General features: G+C 41.0%; 1 protein-coding gene and 2 non-coding genes across 3 annotated transcripts; 2 read left to right on the forward strand and 1 right to left on the reverse strand.

Annotated features, from left to right (window-relative positions):
* Window positions 1–6,686: 6,686 nt before the first annotated feature.
* On the reverse strand, window positions 6,687–7,199 carry LOC112084596. Its single transcript, XM_024153819.1, has one exon. It carries the CDS (start codon window positions 7,197–7,199, stop codon window positions 6,687–6,689), a length of 513 nt encoding a protein of 170 aa, XP_024009587.1.
* Window positions 7,200–8,376: 1,177 nt separating this feature from the next.
* LOC112085007 lies at window positions 8,377–8,483 on the forward strand. The gene has a single exon (XR_002898651.1). It is a non-coding gene; the product is annotated as a small nucleolar RNA R71 (small nucleolar RNA).
* Window positions 8,484–18,071: 9,588 nt separating this feature from the next.
* Window positions 18,072–18,178, forward strand: LOC112084867. Its single transcript, XR_002898524.1, has one exon. It is a non-coding gene; the product is annotated as a small nucleolar RNA R71 (small nucleolar RNA).
* The last annotated feature ends 2,210 nt before the right edge of the window (window positions 18,179–20,388 follow it).

Consider the following 20,388-nt stretch of genomic DNA (forward strand, 5'->3'; position numbering starts at 1 on the left):
TGGGCCTAAACTTTACACTTAACTCTTTCTCACATGCAGTATCTAGCCTCTTCTCTTATCTCATTAGACACATGAGCCTTTTTGTGTTCTTTTCTTTCTTTCTTTTCACGTAGAGGCTAGACTTTTATTTTTCAACACAAGGGTTTTTTTTTTCTTTGAACAACAGACCCCAAACCGATTTCTTTTCTTTTCTCTCCCCTGGTTTCATATCAATCTCTCTCTTTTCCACTCAAGGATTCCCAAGGTCCTTTCCTAACCTACTCTAGTCTCATGATGCAGAGCTAGATTTACATGAAAGCCTACTTTTGTTGCCTTAAACCCAACACTTTCTGTCAAGTTTATTCAAAACAAAGCCTCACATCGCTCACTAGAGTGTTTAGGCTTCAAAGATGGCTTAGTTAAGGGCAGGGAAACTGTCTCAATGATGGAGATCAGCTACTTGAATTAACAAGAGTGGTAAAAAGGAAAAAGATAACCCAAGTATATATATATGTATCCACAAGTTCATCTAAACAAGTACCACTTGATAATTCAAAGACAGGTTAAAAGTTCCACTTGCTAAGGCTGAATTCAATTCAAAGCTTGCTTCAATCAAGGTCCAAGCATTGTCACACATTTCATCACTTGCAAGCATCAAAGAACTAATAACTAGGGCCATGAACTAAACTCTTAAGATGATGTTCTCTCAAAGAAACTTATTATTACTCCCATGCAAGTGATGCAAACCTATATGATTATGCAACTCTAGACTCAATCCTAAAATCTGAATGCAACTAAATGAACATTTTTTTGTGAAAAGTTTTCAGATTTTTCAATTTTTTTTGGTTTTTCTATGCAAATACATGTTAATGCATGATAAATGAGACTCAAGACTCTAAAATAGCAAATAAGATCAATGAAAACATGGTTAGTAGACACTAAACCCCTCCCCCACACTTAAATAACACAGTCCCTTGTGTTATAAAAGCATGAGAAAGAGGATAAATCAAACAAAAAATGCAAAATGTAAAAGAAAAATGCAAGATGCATATTTACAAAGGTGGTGAAAAACATTTGTGTCAAAGCTCTATGTGCATATCTGATCGCTGGATTCTTGATTCAAGAGCTCTTTCTTTTTTCACCTCTGTAAGCTCCAAATGCTATGGTTTCCCACAGACCACAGATCTCATGCTCTGGGTAAGAGAACTTCTCTGTATCCTCATCAGCTGTTGTTCTTGCAAATCCAAAGATTTGTTCAAGCTCTCTAGAGGACACTTGGTATTCTATTCCATTGATGTCAAAGGAGATGTGTCCAATACCGTTGTTTTGGATTCTCCTTGGATCCCTCTTCCCTCAGATAAACACTTCCAAAGAAGCAAGGAACTCTTGAGTTACCCCATCATATGCAACATCATTCATCTCAAAGAAAGCTCCAAGACCCATGTTGTTAAAAAGATGCTTCACATCCTCAAGTATGCCTATTTTATTCAACAACTCTTCATCAGGAAACCTGGTTTGCACCACTTTTGCTTTGGAGAACTCCTTCAAGAGATCAGCATGGGTCGGTTCAGGCATCTCAGGTTTCTCAGCCTTCTTGGCTTTCTTAGCTGCTGGTTTTGCACCTTGAACCGCTTCAACAATAGCTGCATCTTCACCTTCAGCATCACTTTATGTTCTCTCATTATTACTCAACACCACCTTCTCTTTTCCTTTCCTCTTGGGTTCAGGCATCACCACAACTGCTCTCTCATCCTTCTTTGCCTTTTTAGCAGCTGGTTCCCCACTTCCTCTCTTGATGTTCTTCTTGGTGTCCTTTTTGGATTCCACATTCTTGCTTGATGCTGAACCATTGCCCTTTCCAGCCTAGGCTTTCTTCACTTGTGCAAGAGCAGCAGTCCTCTCAGTCATCTGCAAGATTTTCTCAAATAAAGAATAAGCACCAAGTGCCAACAATCACCAATTTTCACACAAACTAAAGAAAATGTTAAAATCGATTTTTTTCTTGAAGCATGTGGTTTTTCAAGCTAAGCATGGATTTAACAAGCTCTCAACAATGCAAAGCAAGAATGCACAGCAACAACCCAGCAAGAAATCCACAAACTTTCAAAAATCGATTTTAATGTGGCATTTTTGCATTTCAGTTTCCAAAATTCAAGAACAAGTGAATCTTCAAGCAAGAACTCAATTTTCATCAGTAATCTACTCACACAGCATTTACAAAACAAATCCCATGGCATCTAGCAACCTAACAGAATCGATTCCATAAGATGCAAACTCAAAATCGCCATTAAAGCACATGGATAAAATTGATTTCCATCGGGAAAAACACCTTGGGATTGGCAAGATTTGATCTAAATGCGATGATGGGGCAAGAAAGACAACACGAAAACGAGTCCAGTGCACTTTGAATCACTTAAATTGGTTGAGAAATGAGAGAGAATTGAGGAAAGAAGGCAAACTCGGGTTTTTGGAGAAGACAAAGTCTTTGTAAGAGGGTGGAGGCTATGGACCGCTGGTAAATAGATCCTTTTTGACTAGTCAACACCCAGCACACGCCCATGCCTCGCCCTGAATCATCCCGAGGCCTTGACCCGAGATTTTAGCCATTTTTCTTGACGTTTCGTGCATACGGGCCTCGACATGTTTTTGCCCGCGGCTTTTAAGCCGAGGCATTTTTTCTGAAATTATTCACCATGCCTCGCCTTGTTCCAGCCCGAGGCCACCAAGTCGAGGCATAATCCTTTGCCCTGTTTGCTTGAGAATCACAGCCGGCCTGGAAATATTCAAGCCGTGGCCTTAGCACGAGGTTTTTCACATCGGATTGGCCTCGACATGGGATGACCCAAGGCTTTTAAGTCGAGGCATGCCTTTTCTTCTCTTTTTCCTTCACGCCTCAGCCATGCCTCGGCTTGTTCCACCCCGAGGCCACCAGCTCGAGGCAGCGTCCATAAAATTTTCCTTGTGCAGCTCGACATGTTTTGACCGCGGCCTGGCATCGAGGTTTTGACCTCTTTCTCTCGGTTCCAGCCTCGACATGGATTCAAGGCCAAGGTATTCATCTCGAGGCATATAGACTTTGAGAAAGTGGAGTTTAAATACCATGCCTCAGGTTAAATCAAGCTGAGGCTTCATGCCGAGGCCATCCAAACACTTAGCCGTTTCACCTCATTTTCCACCTCCTGGTCCACTTTGCCCAAGATTACAAGGCACAGACACTATCTAGGACCTGAGACCACTCAACAAACACATCAAAAACATCCTAAAACATAAAAGAAAAGATTAAAAGACTATGTACAAGGATAAGTTTGGGGTGTCTCCCAAGAGCACTTTGTTTTAAGTCACTAAGTTTGATTTTTCATACCCATTAATGGATTTGGGGATCATCAAGAGGCACTGAGGTAGCTCCCTCCTTGATTTCATTGACCAGATAGCGCTTTAGCCTTTGCCCATTCACCACAAAACCATTTCCATATTTTCCCTTAAGAACAACAGCCCCATAGCTTCTCACCTCCAAGATCTTGAAAGGACCAGACCACCTTGACTTTAACTTCCCAGGAAAAATCTTGAGCCTTGAGTTGAACAGCAGCACAAGATCTCCCTCTTTGAAATCCTTTTTAATAATTTTCTGATCATGCAACGTCTTGGTTCCGTCCTTGTAGATCTTTGATCTCTCAAAAGCATCAAGCCTTATTTCTTCTAGCTCATGAATTTGAAGAAGTCTTTTCTCCTGAGCTCTCTTGATATCAAAGTTCTGCAACTTAACAGTCCACAATGCTTTGTATTCCAACTCAATAGGCAGATGGCAACTCTTCCCATATAGAAGATTGAAAGGCGAAGTTCCAATGGGAGTCTTGAAAGCAGTTCTATAAACCCACAATGCATCATCCAATTTCTTGGACCAGTCTTTCTTTTATGAGCTCATTGTCCTCTCTAGAATGGCTTTGATCTGTCTGTTTGAAACTTCTACTTGATCACTTATCTGAGGGTGATAAGGGCTGGCTATCTTATTCTTGACTCCATACTTCCTAAGAAGTCCCTCCAAGGTCTTATTCACAAAGTGACTTCTACCATCACTTATAACAACTCTAAGTACTCCAAACCTTGGAAAAATGATGGTCTTAAACAGCTTTACCACCACCTTGGAGTCATTTGTGGGCTTGCCACAGCTTCAACCCATTTGGAGATATAGTCCACTGCCACAATAATATACTGGTTCCCATGTGAAGAGATGAAAGGTCCCATGAAGTCTATGCCCCAACAATCGAAGATCTTCACCTCTAAGATTGGATTTTGTGGAATTTCATGTCTTTTTGAGATTTTTCCAGCCCTTTGGCAAACATCACACCTAACAACAACAGCTTGAACATCTTTGAACATGGTGGGCCATCAGAATCCTGATGGTAAAACCTTTTCCAAAGTTTTGAAGGCAGCATTATGGCCACCATAAGTAGATCCATGGCACTCCAACAAGATCCCTAGAACCTCTTCCTCAGCTACACTCCTTATGTACAAGTGATACTTGTTAAGCACATACAAGTATGGCTCATCCCAAAGAACCTCTTGATATCCTTGAAAAACTTCTTCCTCTGGTAGTTGCTCATTTCTGGAGCCTCCATTCCACATGAGAGATAGTTCAAAATCTCTGCAAACCATGGTAAACCTCCTTCCTTGATGGATTTGATTTCTTCCAGCTCATTCAAAGCTTTCACCACCATAAGCTGCTCTTTAGGTAGAGAATCATTAAGAGAGACATTAGCTTCCACTTTTAGTCTAGACAAGTGATCAGCTGCTCCATTCTCAATACCCTTCTTGTCCTTTATTTCCATATCAAATTCCTGAAGAAGCAATACCCATCTCAGCAGCCTTGGTTTTGCATCCTTCTTTGTTATTAGATATCTCAAAGCTGCATGATGTATGTAGACCACCACTTTAGACCCCACCAAATAGGATCTAAACTTGTCAAAAGCATAGACAATGGCCAGCATCTCCTTCTCAGTTGTGGCGTACTTCTCTTGAGCTGTATCCAAAGTCCTACTTGCATAGTAGATTACATGAAGCTTCTTGTATTTCTTTTTTCCCAGCACTAAACCAACAGCAAAATCTGATGCATCAGTCCTGATCTCAAAGGGCAAACTCTAATTTGGTGCTTGAACAATGGGAGCACTTATCATAGCTTGCTTGATCTTCTCAAAGGCTTCTTGGCAATTTTGATCAAAGAGGAACTCTACATCTTTGCATAGGAGCCTTGTCAAGGGTCTTGCTATCTTTGAGAAGTCCTTAATGAATCTTCTGTAGAACCCAACATGATCCAAAAAGCTTCTGACTCCTTTTACTGAATTTGGAGCCCCCAGGTTAACCATGACATCCACCTTTGCCTTGTATACCTCTATCCCAGCTTCAGACACCTTATTGCCAACACAATGCCTTCTTATACCATAAAATTACACTTCTCCCAGTTCAGCACCAAGCTTGTCTCCTCACATCTCCTTAGCACCTGAGACAGATTAGACAAACAAGAAGAGAAAGAGGGTCTATAGACACTGAAATTGTCCATGAACACCTCAAATTTCTCCTCTATCAGGTCAGAGAATATAGACATCATATACCTTTGAAAGGGTTCAGGTGCATTACACAAACCAAGAAGCATTCTTCTGTATGCATAAGTGCCATAAGGGCAGGTGAATGTTGTTTTCTCTTGGTCTCTAGGGTGTATGGAATTTGGAAGAACCCTGAGTATCCATCTAGAAAACAGTAGTATAGATGATTGGAAAGCCTCTCAAACATTTGATCAATGAAAGGAAGAGGAAAATGATATTTTCTTGATGCAGCATTCAACTTCCTATAATCAATGCACATTATCTGGCCTGTCACAATTCTGGTGGGTATGAGCTCATCCTTCTCATTCCTGACCACTGTTATGCCACCCTTTTTAGGAACAATGTGTACTGGAGAAACCCATCTTGAGTCAGAAATAGGGTAGATTATTCATACCTCAATGAGTTTAAGGATCGCTCTCTTAACAACATCTTTTAGATTTGAGTTTAATCTCCTTTGATGCTCTATATGGATCATTGATTTCTCTTCCAGATGTTTCCTATGGGTGCATAAGTCAGGTGAGATCCATCTAATGTCATCTAGAGAATAGCCTATAGTTCTCCTGAACTTTCTTAGTTCATTAAACGAAGTATTCTCTTCATGAACTAATAGTCTATCATTGATGATCACAGGATAAGATGAATTAGGGCCAAGAAATGCATTCCTGAGCCCTTTTGGGAGTGGCTTAAGCTCAACAGATGAAGCTTTGTGTTCATCCCAGTGCGCCATGAAGGTTTTATGATCAGCCTGAGCATCATTACTGCTGGTGTCTTTAGCCGTTCTAGCATCTTTCTCTGCATTCAAACCCACGGCCATACACTCTTGAACAGGTCCCTGACTTGTACTGAACCCACTGATACTTTGAACCTCTAGGCCACTTGTCTCCAGCTCCAAAAACTGAGTTTCTGAACCTGCTACGTTGTGCTGATCCAACACCATCTTGTAGGCTTCACTCTCCTCAGCTAAGAACCCATGTTAACCTGGTTCTTTTGTCAAGGTGACTTGGAGAGGATCCTCTAGTGTCAGCTCTTCCAACAGGTCATCAGCCAACTGATCAATTGTTTCAACATATAAGACATGTCCCTATATGGTTGGCTTTTCAATCATCTCATTCATGTCAAATGTAAGAGAATCTGATCCAAGTGCAACTCAATCTTGCCTCCTCTCACATCAATTATGACACCTACTGCAGCAAGGAATGGTCTACCTAAAACGAGAGGATCTACAGACTCTTCATCCATTTCAAGCACAATGAAGTATGTTGGAACTTCAAAATCACCTATCTTCACAGGAAGATCTTCAAGGAGTCCAATGGGGAGCCTAACTGATCTATCAGCAAGTACCAAAGATTTTCTTGCAGGCTTGTAGACTGTGAAACCCAAATTCTTTGCAATAGAGAAAGACATTAAACTCACTGAAGCTCCTAAGTCACATAAGCAGCTTGCAAACTTCAAAGTACCAATAGTACATGGCAATGTTAAACTCCATGGATCAGATAACCTCCTAGGAATTGTTCTCCTCGGAATTATTTCACTACATTCATGACTTAAGACCACCATTCCTTGTAGTTCTCTTGACCTGTTCAAAATAGCATCCTTTAAGAACTTTCCAAGTTGAGGAACCATAAGGAAGGCTTCTATAATGGGCGTGGTGAACTAAGTCTTCTCCAATTGCTTTTTTAAAAAAAGCTCTAGCCTTCTCTAAGAGCTGCTTCTTGAACCTTCTTGGAAATGGAAGTTTGGGCTGATAAGGTAGTTGTGGCACATATGGTTTCTCATGCACCATCTATTTTGCCACACCTTTCCCCTTGTCATTCTTTACAGCTTCATCATCTAAATCACTCCCTTGAGGCACCTCCCCACCAAGTTGCTCATTATCCTCAATGAGCACATGCCTTGGCTCTCTCTCAGGTAACTCCTTGCCACTTCTGAGTGTAATGGCATAGGCATACTCCTTTGGGTTTGGTTCAAGTTTCACAAGAAGTGTTCCTTGTTGTCTAGAAGAAGAAGCTTGATTCTTTTGAAGATCTTTGAGCTGGTGTTGCATAGCTTCATACTTGGAACTCAGATCGGTGAAACTGTTCTCAATCCTTTGCTGACCCTGAAGTATCTGCTGAAGAACCCCACTCAACTCTGGACCCATCAGTGGACCTAGCTGCTGCTTCTTCTGTCCAAATCTTGGTGGAAACTTGTTCATAGGCTGCTGACTAGTGAAGTTACTCCCTTGGTTCTGCAGAGGTTGCTGCACATATTGTTGAGGCTGCTGAACATATTGCTGCTTGCTCTGAAAGTTCCCTTGAAACTGATTCTTGGGAACATAGCTTTGATGAGCTTTTTGAGAAGGATAGACCTGAACTCTTGGATTAGCCACATTGGGTTTTCTGTATGACAAGTTTGGATTGTTGAAGTTGTTAGACCTCTGAAACTTGTTCTGATTCCCAATGTAATGCACCTCCTCTTGTGTTAATCCTTTTTCATTCACATTTTCAAAGCAAGGAGTTTGTTCATCAAACTCTCCCACAAATGTATTGGCTTCTGAGTTGCCACCAGAACATTGTCCAATTTGGTTTGAAGCTCCTTGATGTCCTTCCTCATCCTTTGTTCTTCACTAAACTCATCTCCTCTATAGGCTCTATCATAGTCTTTACCATATGCTTCATTACTCATAGCCAAGTTTTCCACCAACTCCATTGCTGCATTGATTTACTTAGCAAGGAAATTGCCAGTTCAAGTTGTATCTGTTTGGTTTTTTATCTTGGGGAGAGCTCCTCTATATAGAGTACTGAGTAGTGAAGCTTCAAAAAAACCATGATGGGGACACTGGTTGATATAACTTCTAAATCTTTCCCATGCTTCTACAAAGGTCTCATTCGTGTGTTGGGTAAAGCTTGAGATTTGATTCCTGAGCTTGGCTGTCCTTGATGTTGAAAAGAACTTTGAGAGGAAAGCCTGCTTACACTGCTCCCAAGTTTGAATTGATCCTCTAGGCAAGTTCTTTTCCCAATGGCGAGCTTTGTCTCCCAAGCTGAATGGAAAGAGTCTCAACTTGAAGCCATCTTCTGAGACATCATTGATCTTTGTAAGGTTATAAACCCTGTCAAAGTTATCAAGGTGATCTAGGGGATCTTCCATAGGCAGACCATGGAACTTGGAATTCTGTACCATGTTGAGGAGTGATGCCTTGACTTCAAAATTATTGTTCTCAACAGGTAGAGTTTGAATGCCTTGTCTGTTCTGATAAGCATTGGCTCAGTCATTGGCACCCACAATAATAGGATTCCTCACTTGAGGTTGTTGCTGCCTTTGCTGGTGCTGGTTCTCTGGATTGACATGAGCCTGGTGCTAATTTCTGGCCACCTAATTCTGATTCATCTGAGCCTGGTGCTCATTTCTAGCCGCCATGTTTTGGTTCACAAAGGCCTTCTGGCCGCCTGGTTTCTATTGTCATGAGCCTGGTGCTCAACTTGATTCCCTTGCTGATCCATACACAATCTCTTAATATGTGTTGCTATTTCCCTTTCTCTTCTTGTAGCTCTCTCTACCAGGTGGATGTTGTCAAGGAAAGCCTCAGCTGGTTCAGAACTTCTGCTTCTAGTCCTTGGTCTATGTGACATAAACCTGAATCTTCAGCACTTGTAGGTGTAATCAGTAAAACCGAAAACTTGATCTCAAGATGAATGTGGCAACTAATGCTAAACAATCACACGCGCCAATTGATAAATAAGATTTTTTAGGTTCTTGCGAGTATCAATCCCCTTAAGCAGTTGCAGCATAAAAGGTAGTCAATCCATAAGTGTGAAGATAGACACTAGTTCATGAGAATTCAAACTTAATTCAAGCTAAAACAAGAGAGGTTTGGTAACAAGAGACACTAAACAAATTTCAAACAAATTTCAAACAAGATTAAAGAATTAAACTAAGCCATAAACAAGTAAATAGCAAGATGATGATGATATGAATATGATGAAACAAAGGTCGTAGACAGGGTAGTTGATTAGGGTGCATTAATGTTAAACTAGAACTAATGAAAAACAATCAAACCAATCCAATCAACTTAGAACTCAAATGTAGACTAATCCTCTCATGAAGGTATTAATCTTTATACTAATCCACTTCCAAACCAAATTCCCATTTGTGAAATATGAATCAATAACCATTAGTAATCAGCTCTAATATGTCATTTATGCATTAAAAAATCATTCCCATGATGAACAAAGCATAAACCTCTAATTAGACATGCATTTCATCAAACACCTTTTGGGTGGTGAAATGCCTATGATCTAGACCAAAGTGATTATCAGAGATCTAGCTTTAAGAACAGCTAATTAGAGAAAGAAAAATGCATGATCTAACTCCTAAACTCCCTGATCTAACATCTTTGCACCCTAATCTACCTATCTAGAACCTTATGAAAAGACTACTCACTATCATGATCAACACACTTAATCCTTTGCAAGATGTGTTGTTAATCATGATTAGACGCTTTAGATGATGAGAACAGATGATAAGATTGCAAGAAACAGCTTTAAATCAGATTAACTCAAAGATATCTCTTGAAAAAATATGGGTTTTTCAGAAAAGAGGCAAGTTCTAAAAGTAGATAAAGGATAAGTAGGGTTTTTAGTCCCAAAAACTATATATAGAGAAAGTCAGTGAACCGGGTCAACCCGGAACAAACCGGGTACTTATCCAGTCTTCTTGGGTTACTCGAGCCATGTCGCGGGTCAGTGTCCAGATCTCCAAGCCAAGGCCTCCATGTCGAGGCATGTGAATCTGGGTAAAAGGTCAAGAACACGTGCATGCCTCAGCTTGATCTTCACGAGGCATGTATGTTGAGGCGCTGTTGTTCTTGCTCAGGGTGAGTGAAGAGAAGATGTGATGTGATTGTAAACGGGGTGTTTTTTTTTTACTATGCTTCAGGTTTGAAATTTATAACCCCTAAATGTCTGTAAGTGCACAGATGTGAGCTGTAGTATTTAGGGTATCCATCCACACATACTTAGTTGTTTCAGTACGAATTCACGCTAATGCTTAAATCAGACTAAAACTAAACAGGTTTGGGTTTTGGTTTTGGGTTGTCACTTAATCTTAACTAAAAGCAAGTAAAAAGCAATTGAAAATGAAAGCAAGTGAAAGCATGTAAAAATCGAATAAAAATTGAAGGCTGTAAACAATGGGAAACAAACACTGGGCTTAAGGGTATCTCAGGGATTCATGGACTAAAGCAATGAAGAAAGTAAGTAAGTAATAAAGGTAATTGGCTACGTATGTTCTAGAACTTGAGGCACGAAATTATGAATAGCCTACTTTCGCAGCACTAAATGATAGACAAGAGTTTTTTAGGCTCTTAAGGGCTATCAATCCCCTTTGTCAAAGTAGTATAAGGGGTGTCAATCCAAGAATGTGGAAGCTAGACAATAGATTATATGAACAGATTCTTAATTCAAGCAAACAAATGAGGTTTGGTTTGAACTAATGATTAAAACAAGAAACTAAACAATATAAAGAGAAGATAATAATGATAAACAAAGCAAACAAAGACAATCAAATAACAAAATGATGATGGATGCAATATGATGAAACTAAGGCCTTAGATAGGATATTGGATTAGGGTGCATCAATGGTAAACTAGAGAGCTAATGAATTAATAATCACACAAAGCCATTCAACTTAGAACTCAGCATTAGATTAATCCTCTCATGAAGGTATTAACCTCTACACTAATCCACTTTCATATCAAATTCCCATTTGAGAAATATGAATCAATGAGCATTAAACATCAGTTCTAATATGTCATTCACACACAAAACAATCATTTTCATGGTCTTGATGCATGAACCTCTAATTAGCTTGGTTTAAGCATTTCATCAAACACTTTTGGTGCATGAAATGCCTATGATCTAGACCCATGTGATATTCAAGGATCTAGCCTTAAGAATAGCTAATTAGAGAATGGAAGATGCATGATCTAACTCCTAAACTCTCTAATCTAACATCTTTGCACCCTAATCTACCTATCTAAGACCTTATGAAAGAACTACTCACTAATCATGATTAACATACTTAATCCTTTGCAAGATGTGATGTTAATCATGATTAGAAGCTTTGAATGATGAAAATAAATGGAAAAGAAACAGCCTTTAATGATTCAAGACGTGATATCTCTTCCCAAACTCTGGGTTTTACACAAAAGAGGCAAGGGAAACTAAGAGAGAATGAGATGTCCCTAGGGTTTTTTCTCAAAAAACTATATATAGCAAGGGTTTTGGGCCGGGTCAGCCCAGGAAAAACTGGGTACTGACCCGGCTCAGATGGATCTGGTGGCTGATGTGCGAGATGGTCACGTCCATGGCAGACCCGCACACCCATCTCGCACAAAAAGGCGCTCAAGACTCCTAGATGGTTAACTCCTTTCTCAGCCGCACATCCATCTAGCACTTCATCTTGCATGTTTTTGTGCGACTCAGTACAGCTCCTCCCCCACTTGCAAGTCCAGGTCGCACACTCCAGAATGTATATTTGCGAGATGGTCATGTCCATGCTCAGGTCGCACACCCAAATCGGTCTAAATTGCGAAAACATGTGCTACATAGTTCCACTTCATGTCCGCAAGCCTATCTCGCACAGCATTGTGGACTTACTCAAATTTGATTCTGGAAGTATATACCTTGCTCAGAGTCTCCTTACACTCATCTCTAAAGTCGCAACTTGTTTCCAGAGCGTTGAACATTCATGGGTGCGAGTTAATCAAGTCGCAGTACCGTATCGCACAACCTAAGCCTTCTCGGACCACTTTGCATTAAAGGGAGAGTAAATTCCAGGATATGGATCCAAATGGCATGATTTCAACTGCTTTGGAAAGAGCACTCCAATATCTCGAACTTTGGTGAAGGAACCCTCAACGCTTGGGAAGTGAAAGGTTCCCCGAAAGGCTCATCTTTGCAGTACATTGACACGGTCAGAAAGAGGCTTCTAGACATGTGTCCATTTCGGAAATGTTATCTTCTTGCTCATGGCTCCAAATTGAATGATCTGAAACGTTATGGAAAGAGGACTCAAATATCTAAAATCTTGATGACGGACCTGTAGTTTTAATCGGTCTGGAAGCGCATCGTCCTTCGCAATCTTCGGAGCTCATCGGGTCTGTCCAAAATGGTAGCGAGACAGGCGTGCCTTCCGGTGGACTTAACTCTCTACTAACGCCTCCAAATCCTATGATTCAACCTGCTCTGGAAACATGATCCAATATTCTCCAACTTTGATGAAGCACCCGACAGCTGAATCGGAGCATAAGGTTCCCCGGACAAGCGATCTTTCAGGCGTATTGGATTGCGCCGGAATGGATGCGAGATAGGTCTGTCTTCCGGTGACCGTATCTTTCAGCTCAGTGCTCCAAATTCCCTGATTCAAACTTTCCTGGGTTCTTGACTCAATTATCTCCAACTTTTGTGAAGACCTTGTAAGCTGAATCGGCCGGAAAGATCTTACGGTGACGCAATTTCGGAAATGTATCTGCACCCGAGAATTTTAGTCGAGAAACTTTAACGGCTGGTAAGCGTTTTCGCCGAGAAATCCACCCGCGGAACATGAAAATCGCCGAGATAAAGCTTCCTGCAGTACAGGCCAGCGCCAAGAACCTCCCAAAGGCTGTTTTCACCATTTTTAAAGTTCTGATCACCATTTCTCTTCCTGGTTTCACCTTTTCAGCTCCAAATAGCTCCAAATACACCTGATAAACACTCCAAACCATGCAAAGACTCATTGGGACCTAATGCAACCCCTAAGCCCTACAACAACACCTAAAGGCCTAAAATGCATGAAATAAAATATGATTTGGAATGAATTATACAACCTAAATGCTGCAAATTATGAACATATCAACTCCCCCACACTTGTCCTTTGCTTGTCCTCAAGCAAAAAGAAAAAATGAGAGAAAGAGGTTGAATTCATTGGGAGTTCATATTTCCTTGAGAGAAGTGATCACTAAGAGAATTCAAGTTCATGCTCAATATGCAATGCAAGACCATACTCAGATATATCAACTCAACAAGAAATCTCCACAAGTTCTCTTATTCCTCAACTCTTTGACATTCATTAAGCTTTTTACCTAGTGGATCAAATGATGCAATGTTCAAACAAGCAAAGTTTGGCTAGGGTGAGGTCATGAGACTAAAATGATCTCATCAGCGCCTGAGTGGGTTCAATGCAGCAAAGGGATCTCTCTATGAATGACCAAACTCTGGCAGAATGCTAAAGGTAAAAGGCAACCTATGCATACAAGGGCAAGAACTTATCCCACCCCACACTCTACTCAAAGTTTCCTCACTTGCTTACTTTTCACACTCCTTCTTCTCTCACTAGGGGATTCACTTTTCCTTTTCATACACAAGTCTTGGAGTTCAAACTTTCCATAGCTCTTTTTCACTTTCTTTTGTAACCTTTAGCCTCTTTTTCTTTTTTTTTTTAAAACATATGAGCTCTTTGGCTTCTTTTCTTTTCTTTTCACTTAGAGGCTAGACTCTTTATTTTCAAAACACTAGAGCTCACTTTCTTTGACTCAAAACTCCAAGACTGATTTCTTTTCTTTTTCTATCCCCTAGTTCTCACCATTCTCCTTTTATTTCCACTCATCTCTCCTTTTTCCACTCACCAACAAGTATTCCCCCACACTTAGTTCTTGCCAAATCTCTCAGCTCCTTGATGATGGAACTGAGCACTCAATGAGACTTGCCCTTGTCGCCCTAAACCTAACACTTTCTGCTAAGTTTGATCCAAGGTGGCCTCTCAATCACACACAAACATTTGGCTTGAAAGAAGGATGGGTTCAGGGTGAGAAAAACTGATCTATTATGCAGATTCAGCTATTTGAGCTAAGGAAGAGGATGGTAAAAACAGGATTCTAGCTCAAATATGTGTATTGGTATCCACAAGCTTATTCAAACAATGCACCAAATGATAATTTCAAGTCAAGTTCAGGGTTTTCACTTATTATAGTTGAGTTCAATTCAAACTTGCTTCTCAGATTTAGATTATTTCAAGCCTTGCAAGTACATAAACCATTTCACAAGCATATTTAATCCAAATTCTCAAAGTGATTTACTCTCAAGAAAAAAAACTATCATTACTCCCATGCACAATGCAACCTATATGATGCAACTAGACTCAATCCTAAAAATGTGAAATGCAACTAGAATGAACATTTTTTTGTGAAAATTTTTTGATTTTTTTGATTTTTTTTTCTGGTTTTTATATGCACTTAGATGCAGACTCAAGATGCAAATCAAAATAAGAACAAGAGGAACATGATTAGTAAACACAAAACCCCTCCCCCACACTTAAATAACACAGTCCCTGTGTTATAAAAGCATGAGAAAGAGGAAAAATCAAATTCAAAATGCAAATGACAAATGAAAAATGCTGAATGCTCATTTACAAGTGTTTGGAGTGATACCTGGTGCGGTTTTTATGCAAAGGTGGAGTGAGTACCTGCACCAGATGAGGCTAGACATCACTGGAGATGTGTTTTGCTTGGCGTGAACTCCGTTGTGCGACATGGACTTGTCTTGGACCAACTTGCAGACTTAACCCGGTGTGTTCAGCGAGTATCTGTGCGACTTGGGACCAGCTCCTTCCCGTCTCGCATGCCCAAGTCGCACTAAACTCTCTCTTGCACGTTCTGGCCTCTTCTTCTATGCTGCAACCTGGCCTGATCTCCTGATGACCTGCATGTACAACTCGGTGTAACCCGCGAACGTTTATGTGGCCTAGCATCCTATTGAATCAACTCGCAGGACCAAGTAGGTGTAAACAGCGAGTGTTCCTGCGACTTGGTTCCTCCTTTGTTCAAGACGCATGCTCATCTTGCACTGATCCATCCTTAAACGCCTTGGACTCTTTCTCCTGGTGTGCGGCCTGGTCTCCTTTTGGTCTGTCTCGCAGACCCATGCCGGTGTAAACAGCAAACATTAGTGCGGCTTGGTCTCACATGCATCCAACTCGCAGACCCAACTCGCAGAACAGCAACACTTAGCATTTTTCTTGCTCAAATCTTCTGCTGCTAGGTGAATAACTCGCAAGACCAAGTAGGTGGTAACAGCGAGTTCTTGTGCGAGTTGGTATATGGCCTGACTGAGCCGCACACCCAAGTAGCACAGGGGCGTCCATCAAGTTTCCATGCCTTAAACCCTTTTCCCAGCCTTCTCACATGCTCCATTCCACTTTGTCCCTGAGTCATAGCCTCCAAAAGTTACCTGGAACCTGAGAACAGCTCACAAAACCCATCAAAAGATTCTAAAACATAAAAAGAAAGAAGAGAAAAGATGAAAAAGATTATATACAAGGATAAGCTTGGAGTGTCTCCCAAGAGCACTTTGTTTAAAGTCACAAAGTTTGACTTTGAAAAACCTGTTTTTAGCTGGGGTGAGATTGAGCATTGATGCTTTTCAGCACTTCAATGATCCTGAGCAAGAAAGCTGAGTTGGTTTGCTGCCTTTGGGAACCATTAGACCCTTGTCCTTGAGATCCCATCTTGAGACCTTTGTCCACCAGCTCTTGAATACCATCTGGGTCTTTATCAAAGATGGCCTTTGTGAGACATGCCCTCACTTCAGCAAACAGACCTGGTTTCCCATTGCAATCACTCTTATACTTCAGAGATCCATCATCATCAACCCAAGGAGTGAGATCAAAGTATTGAGAAGAAAGATCAGGTTCAATTCTCTTGTCTTCTGATGCTGAGCCATCGCTCTTGGTGTTAATCATCCTTAGATCACTAAGTATAGGAGACCATGAGAGCAAGATGTCTTCTTCTCTGATCAATGACCCTCCATTCTCATACTTGTAACTATTGGGGTGAGAGTCGCTCTCCTTTTCCAAAACTGAAAGAGATTGAGATCCACCTAGAATTCCAGGAGTGCCCACATACTTCATCTCAAGTACCTTAGGGGGTTCTATCTCTTGAACAACTGATCCACAAAATTCAGCCAAAGGAGGTGTAACAGGGTAAAATACATCCTTATCCACCTTTGAAAGCATCACTCTTTGAGTATCAAAGTCAATCATTGCACCAGTGGTGTTGAGAAATGAAGTTCCAAGCAATAGGGGGAACTCTTTGGTCTTCTTCATCTTCATGATCACAAAATCAGTGGGAATTATGCATTCACGAACCTGTAGTGGATAGTTTTCCAAAACCCATATGGTTTCTTGAAGTAGGAATCTCCAAAGGTGATAGAAGAAGGGTAGGACGCTATAGACTTGACCTTTAGCTTCTCCATCATGTCCTTAGACATTATGCTAACACTTGACCCTGGGTCACACAAAGCATTCTCAACCCTAAAGTTCCCAAGAGTGCAAGAGATAGTGAATTTCCCTGGATTACCAAGCTTTGGGAGGGAGGTGGGCTTCATCTGAATTGATTCAGAGGTGGAGGCACAATCTGTTGGCTTTACTTGACCAGTTGGCAGTTCCTTTGTTTCAATAGACACTGAATCATTCCCTTGCTGAACAGAAAGAACTGAACCGGCTGCCCCCACATTTTTTTCTCTCAATGTCCTCGTTGAGTTCATGTAAGAAGCCCATGAAATAATCTATAATGGTGTCTTCATCCTCATGAGTTTGTGCAGTCTCACTAGAAACTTGACCATAAAGGAGATCTTCAATCTCTTGCACAGCAGCTGAGTGGTCATCATTGGAGTAGATGGCATTGCAATAATCCCTTGGGTTTTAAACAGCTTTACCAAGAAGAGAGATTTGTGGTTCAGAAGTGCAGATGCCCTTGTTCTTTTTAATAGCCTTTAGTTCAGCGCCCAGTGTCTCCAGGTCAGATCCATCTTTTGTTGTCCTAGTAAGAGCTGTTGGAGAACAATATTGAAATCAGGACTTTGTTGAAAAGGTGGTGGGCCAAAACCAGGAAGAGGAGCCTTTGGCTGTAGGATGACTTGATTTGTGAAGCTATTCCCTTGATTCTGAACCGCTGGTTGCTGAAAACCCTGTTGACCTTGGGAGTTACCTTGGTTATGATTGTGTTGAACAAAGCTTTGAGGAGGGTATACTTGGTCTTGGGGGTTGGCCACATTGTTGCTCCTATAGGACAAGGTCTGGTGTTTGTTGAAGTTGTTGTAACCATTGAACTTGTTTTGATTCCCAATGAAGTGCAACTCCTCTTGAGTGAGACCCTCTTCATTGATATTTGTGAAGCATCTCTTCTCCTCACTCACATAGTTTATAGGCTTTTGAGTGGCAGCTAGGGCTTTGTCAAGCTTGATATTCAGCGCTTTGATCTTCTCTTCCAGCCCTTGGTTTCTACCAGATTCTTCTCCTCTATAGCTTCTATCATAATCTTCCCCATATGTGTCTTGGCTCATGGCTAAGTTCTCAATAAGTTCCATAGCTGCATTGATTTCTTTTGCTGAGAAATTCCCATTAGATGCTGTGTCCAACTGATTCCTGATCTTGGGGACAGCTCCTCTATATAAAGTGCTAAGGAGAGAGGCTTCTGAAAATCCATGATGTAGACACTGATTTGTGTAGCTTCTAAACCTGTCCAAAGCTTCTCCAAATGTCTCATTAGAATGTTGAGTGAAGCTGGAAATCTGATTCCTTAGCTTTGCAGTCCTTGAGCTTGAGAAGAACTTGGATAGAAAGGTAATCTTGCACCACTCCCATGTGTGGATGGATCCTCTTGGGAGGTTCTTTTCCCACTGATGTGCCTTATCTCCAAGGCTGAATGGGAATAATCTCAGTTTGAAGCTGTGTTCAGATACCCCATTGATCTTAGTGAGATCACAAACTCTGTCAAACTGATCCGGATGCTCCAAGGGATCCTCCATAGGTAAGCCATGGAACTACTGATTCTGAACCATATTGATCAAAGAGGCCTTCACCTCAAAGTTGTTGTTTTGGACAGGAGGTGGCCTGATTCCTGCTTCATACTGGTGTGCATAAGCTCGGTCATTCTCACCAACAAAGACCTGTGGAAGCTGATGACGTATTGGTGGCTTGGGGAAGGGTTGTGGCTGGTTAACTTGAGGTCGGTCATGGTTCTGGTTACCCTGAGCGTGTCCCTGATGGACCTGAGCCTGTTGAACTTGAATTCCAATCCCATTACCAGCTCTTTGACCGTGATCAGCTTCTCGAGCCTGATGCTCATTCCCAACTTGCTGATCCATCATTCCTAACCTTTCCAAGTGAACTGCTCTTTCTCTTTGTCTTCTTGCTTGGCTTCTTGTGATCATAAACCTGAAAACAAAGACAGAACTTGAAAAGTAAATAGCAAAACAGAAAGGTAAAAACTTGATCTCAAGAACAGATCAAAGACTAATGCTAAACAATCCACAATTTGGCAACGGCGCTAATTGATAGACAAGAGTTTTTTAGGCTCTTAAGGGCTATCAATCCCCTTTGGCAAAGTAGTATAAGGGGTGTCAATCCAAGAATGTGGAAGCTAGACACTTGACTATATGAACTGATTCTTAATTCAAGCAAACAAATGAAGTTTGGTTTGAACTAATGATTGAAACAAGAAACTAAACAATATAAAGAGAAGATAACAATGATAAACAAAGCAAACAAAGACAAGCAAATAACAAAATGATGATGGATGCAATATGATGAAACTAAGGCCTTAGACAGGATATTGGATTAGGGTGCATCAATGGTAAACTAGGGAGCTAATGAACCAATAATCACACAAAGCCATTCAACTTAGAACTCAGCATTAGATTAATCCACTCATGAAGGTATTAACCTCTATACTAATCTACTTTCATACCAAATTCCCATTTGAGACATATGAATCAATGAGCATTAAACATCAGTTCTAATATGTCATTCACACACAAAACATGAAATGCCTATGATCCAGACCCAAGTGATATTCAAGGATCTAGCCTTAAGAATAGCTAATTAGAGAATGGAAGATGCATGATCTAACTCCTAAACTCTCTAATCTAACATCTTTGCACCCTAATCTACCTATCTAAGACCTTATGAAAGAACTACTCGCTAATCATGATTAACACACTTAATCTTTTGCAAGATGTGATGTTAATCATGATTAGAAGCTTTGAATGATGAAAATAAATGGAAAAGAAACAGCCTTTAATGATTTAAGACGTGATATCTCTTCCCAAAATCTAGGTTTCACACAAAAGAGGCAAGGGAAACTAAGAGAGAATGAGATGTCCCTAGGGTTTTTTCCCAAAAAAATATATATAGCAAGGGTTTTGGGCCGGGTCAGCCCAGGAAAAACTGGGTACTGACCTGGCTTAGATGCGTCTGGTGGCTGGTGTGCGAGATGGTCACGTCCATGGCTGACCCGCACACCCATCTCGCACAAAAAGGCGCTCAAGACTCCTAGATGGTTAACTCCTTTCTCAGCCGCACATCCATCTAGCACTTCATCTTGCATGTTTTTGTGCGGCTCAGTACAGCTCCTCCCCCACTTGCAAGCCCAGGTCGCACACTCCAGAATGTATATGTGCGAGATGGTCACGTCCCTGCTCAGGTCGCACACCCAAGTCGGTGTAAATTGCGAACACGTGTGCTACATGGTTCCACTTCATGTCCAACTCGCAGGCCTATCTCGCACAGCATTGTGGACTTACTCAAATTTGATTCTGGAAGTCTCTACCTTGCTCAGAGTCTCCTTACACTCATCTCTAAAGTTGCAACTTGTTTCCAGAGCGTTGAACATTCATGGGTGCGAGTTAATCAAGTCGCAGTACCGTATCGCACAACCTAAGCCTTCTCGGACCACTTTGCATTCAGGGGAGAGTAAATTCCAGGATATGGATCCAAATGACATGATTATAACTGA

Source organism: Eutrema salsugineum, unplaced genomic scaffold (assembly GCF_000478725.1).
Source record: "Eutrema salsugineum unplaced genomic scaffold, Eutsalg1_0 scaffold_4, whole genome shotgun sequence".
Classification (NCBI taxonomy): domain Eukaryota; kingdom Viridiplantae; phylum Streptophyta; class Magnoliopsida; order Brassicales; family Brassicaceae; genus Eutrema; species Eutrema salsugineum.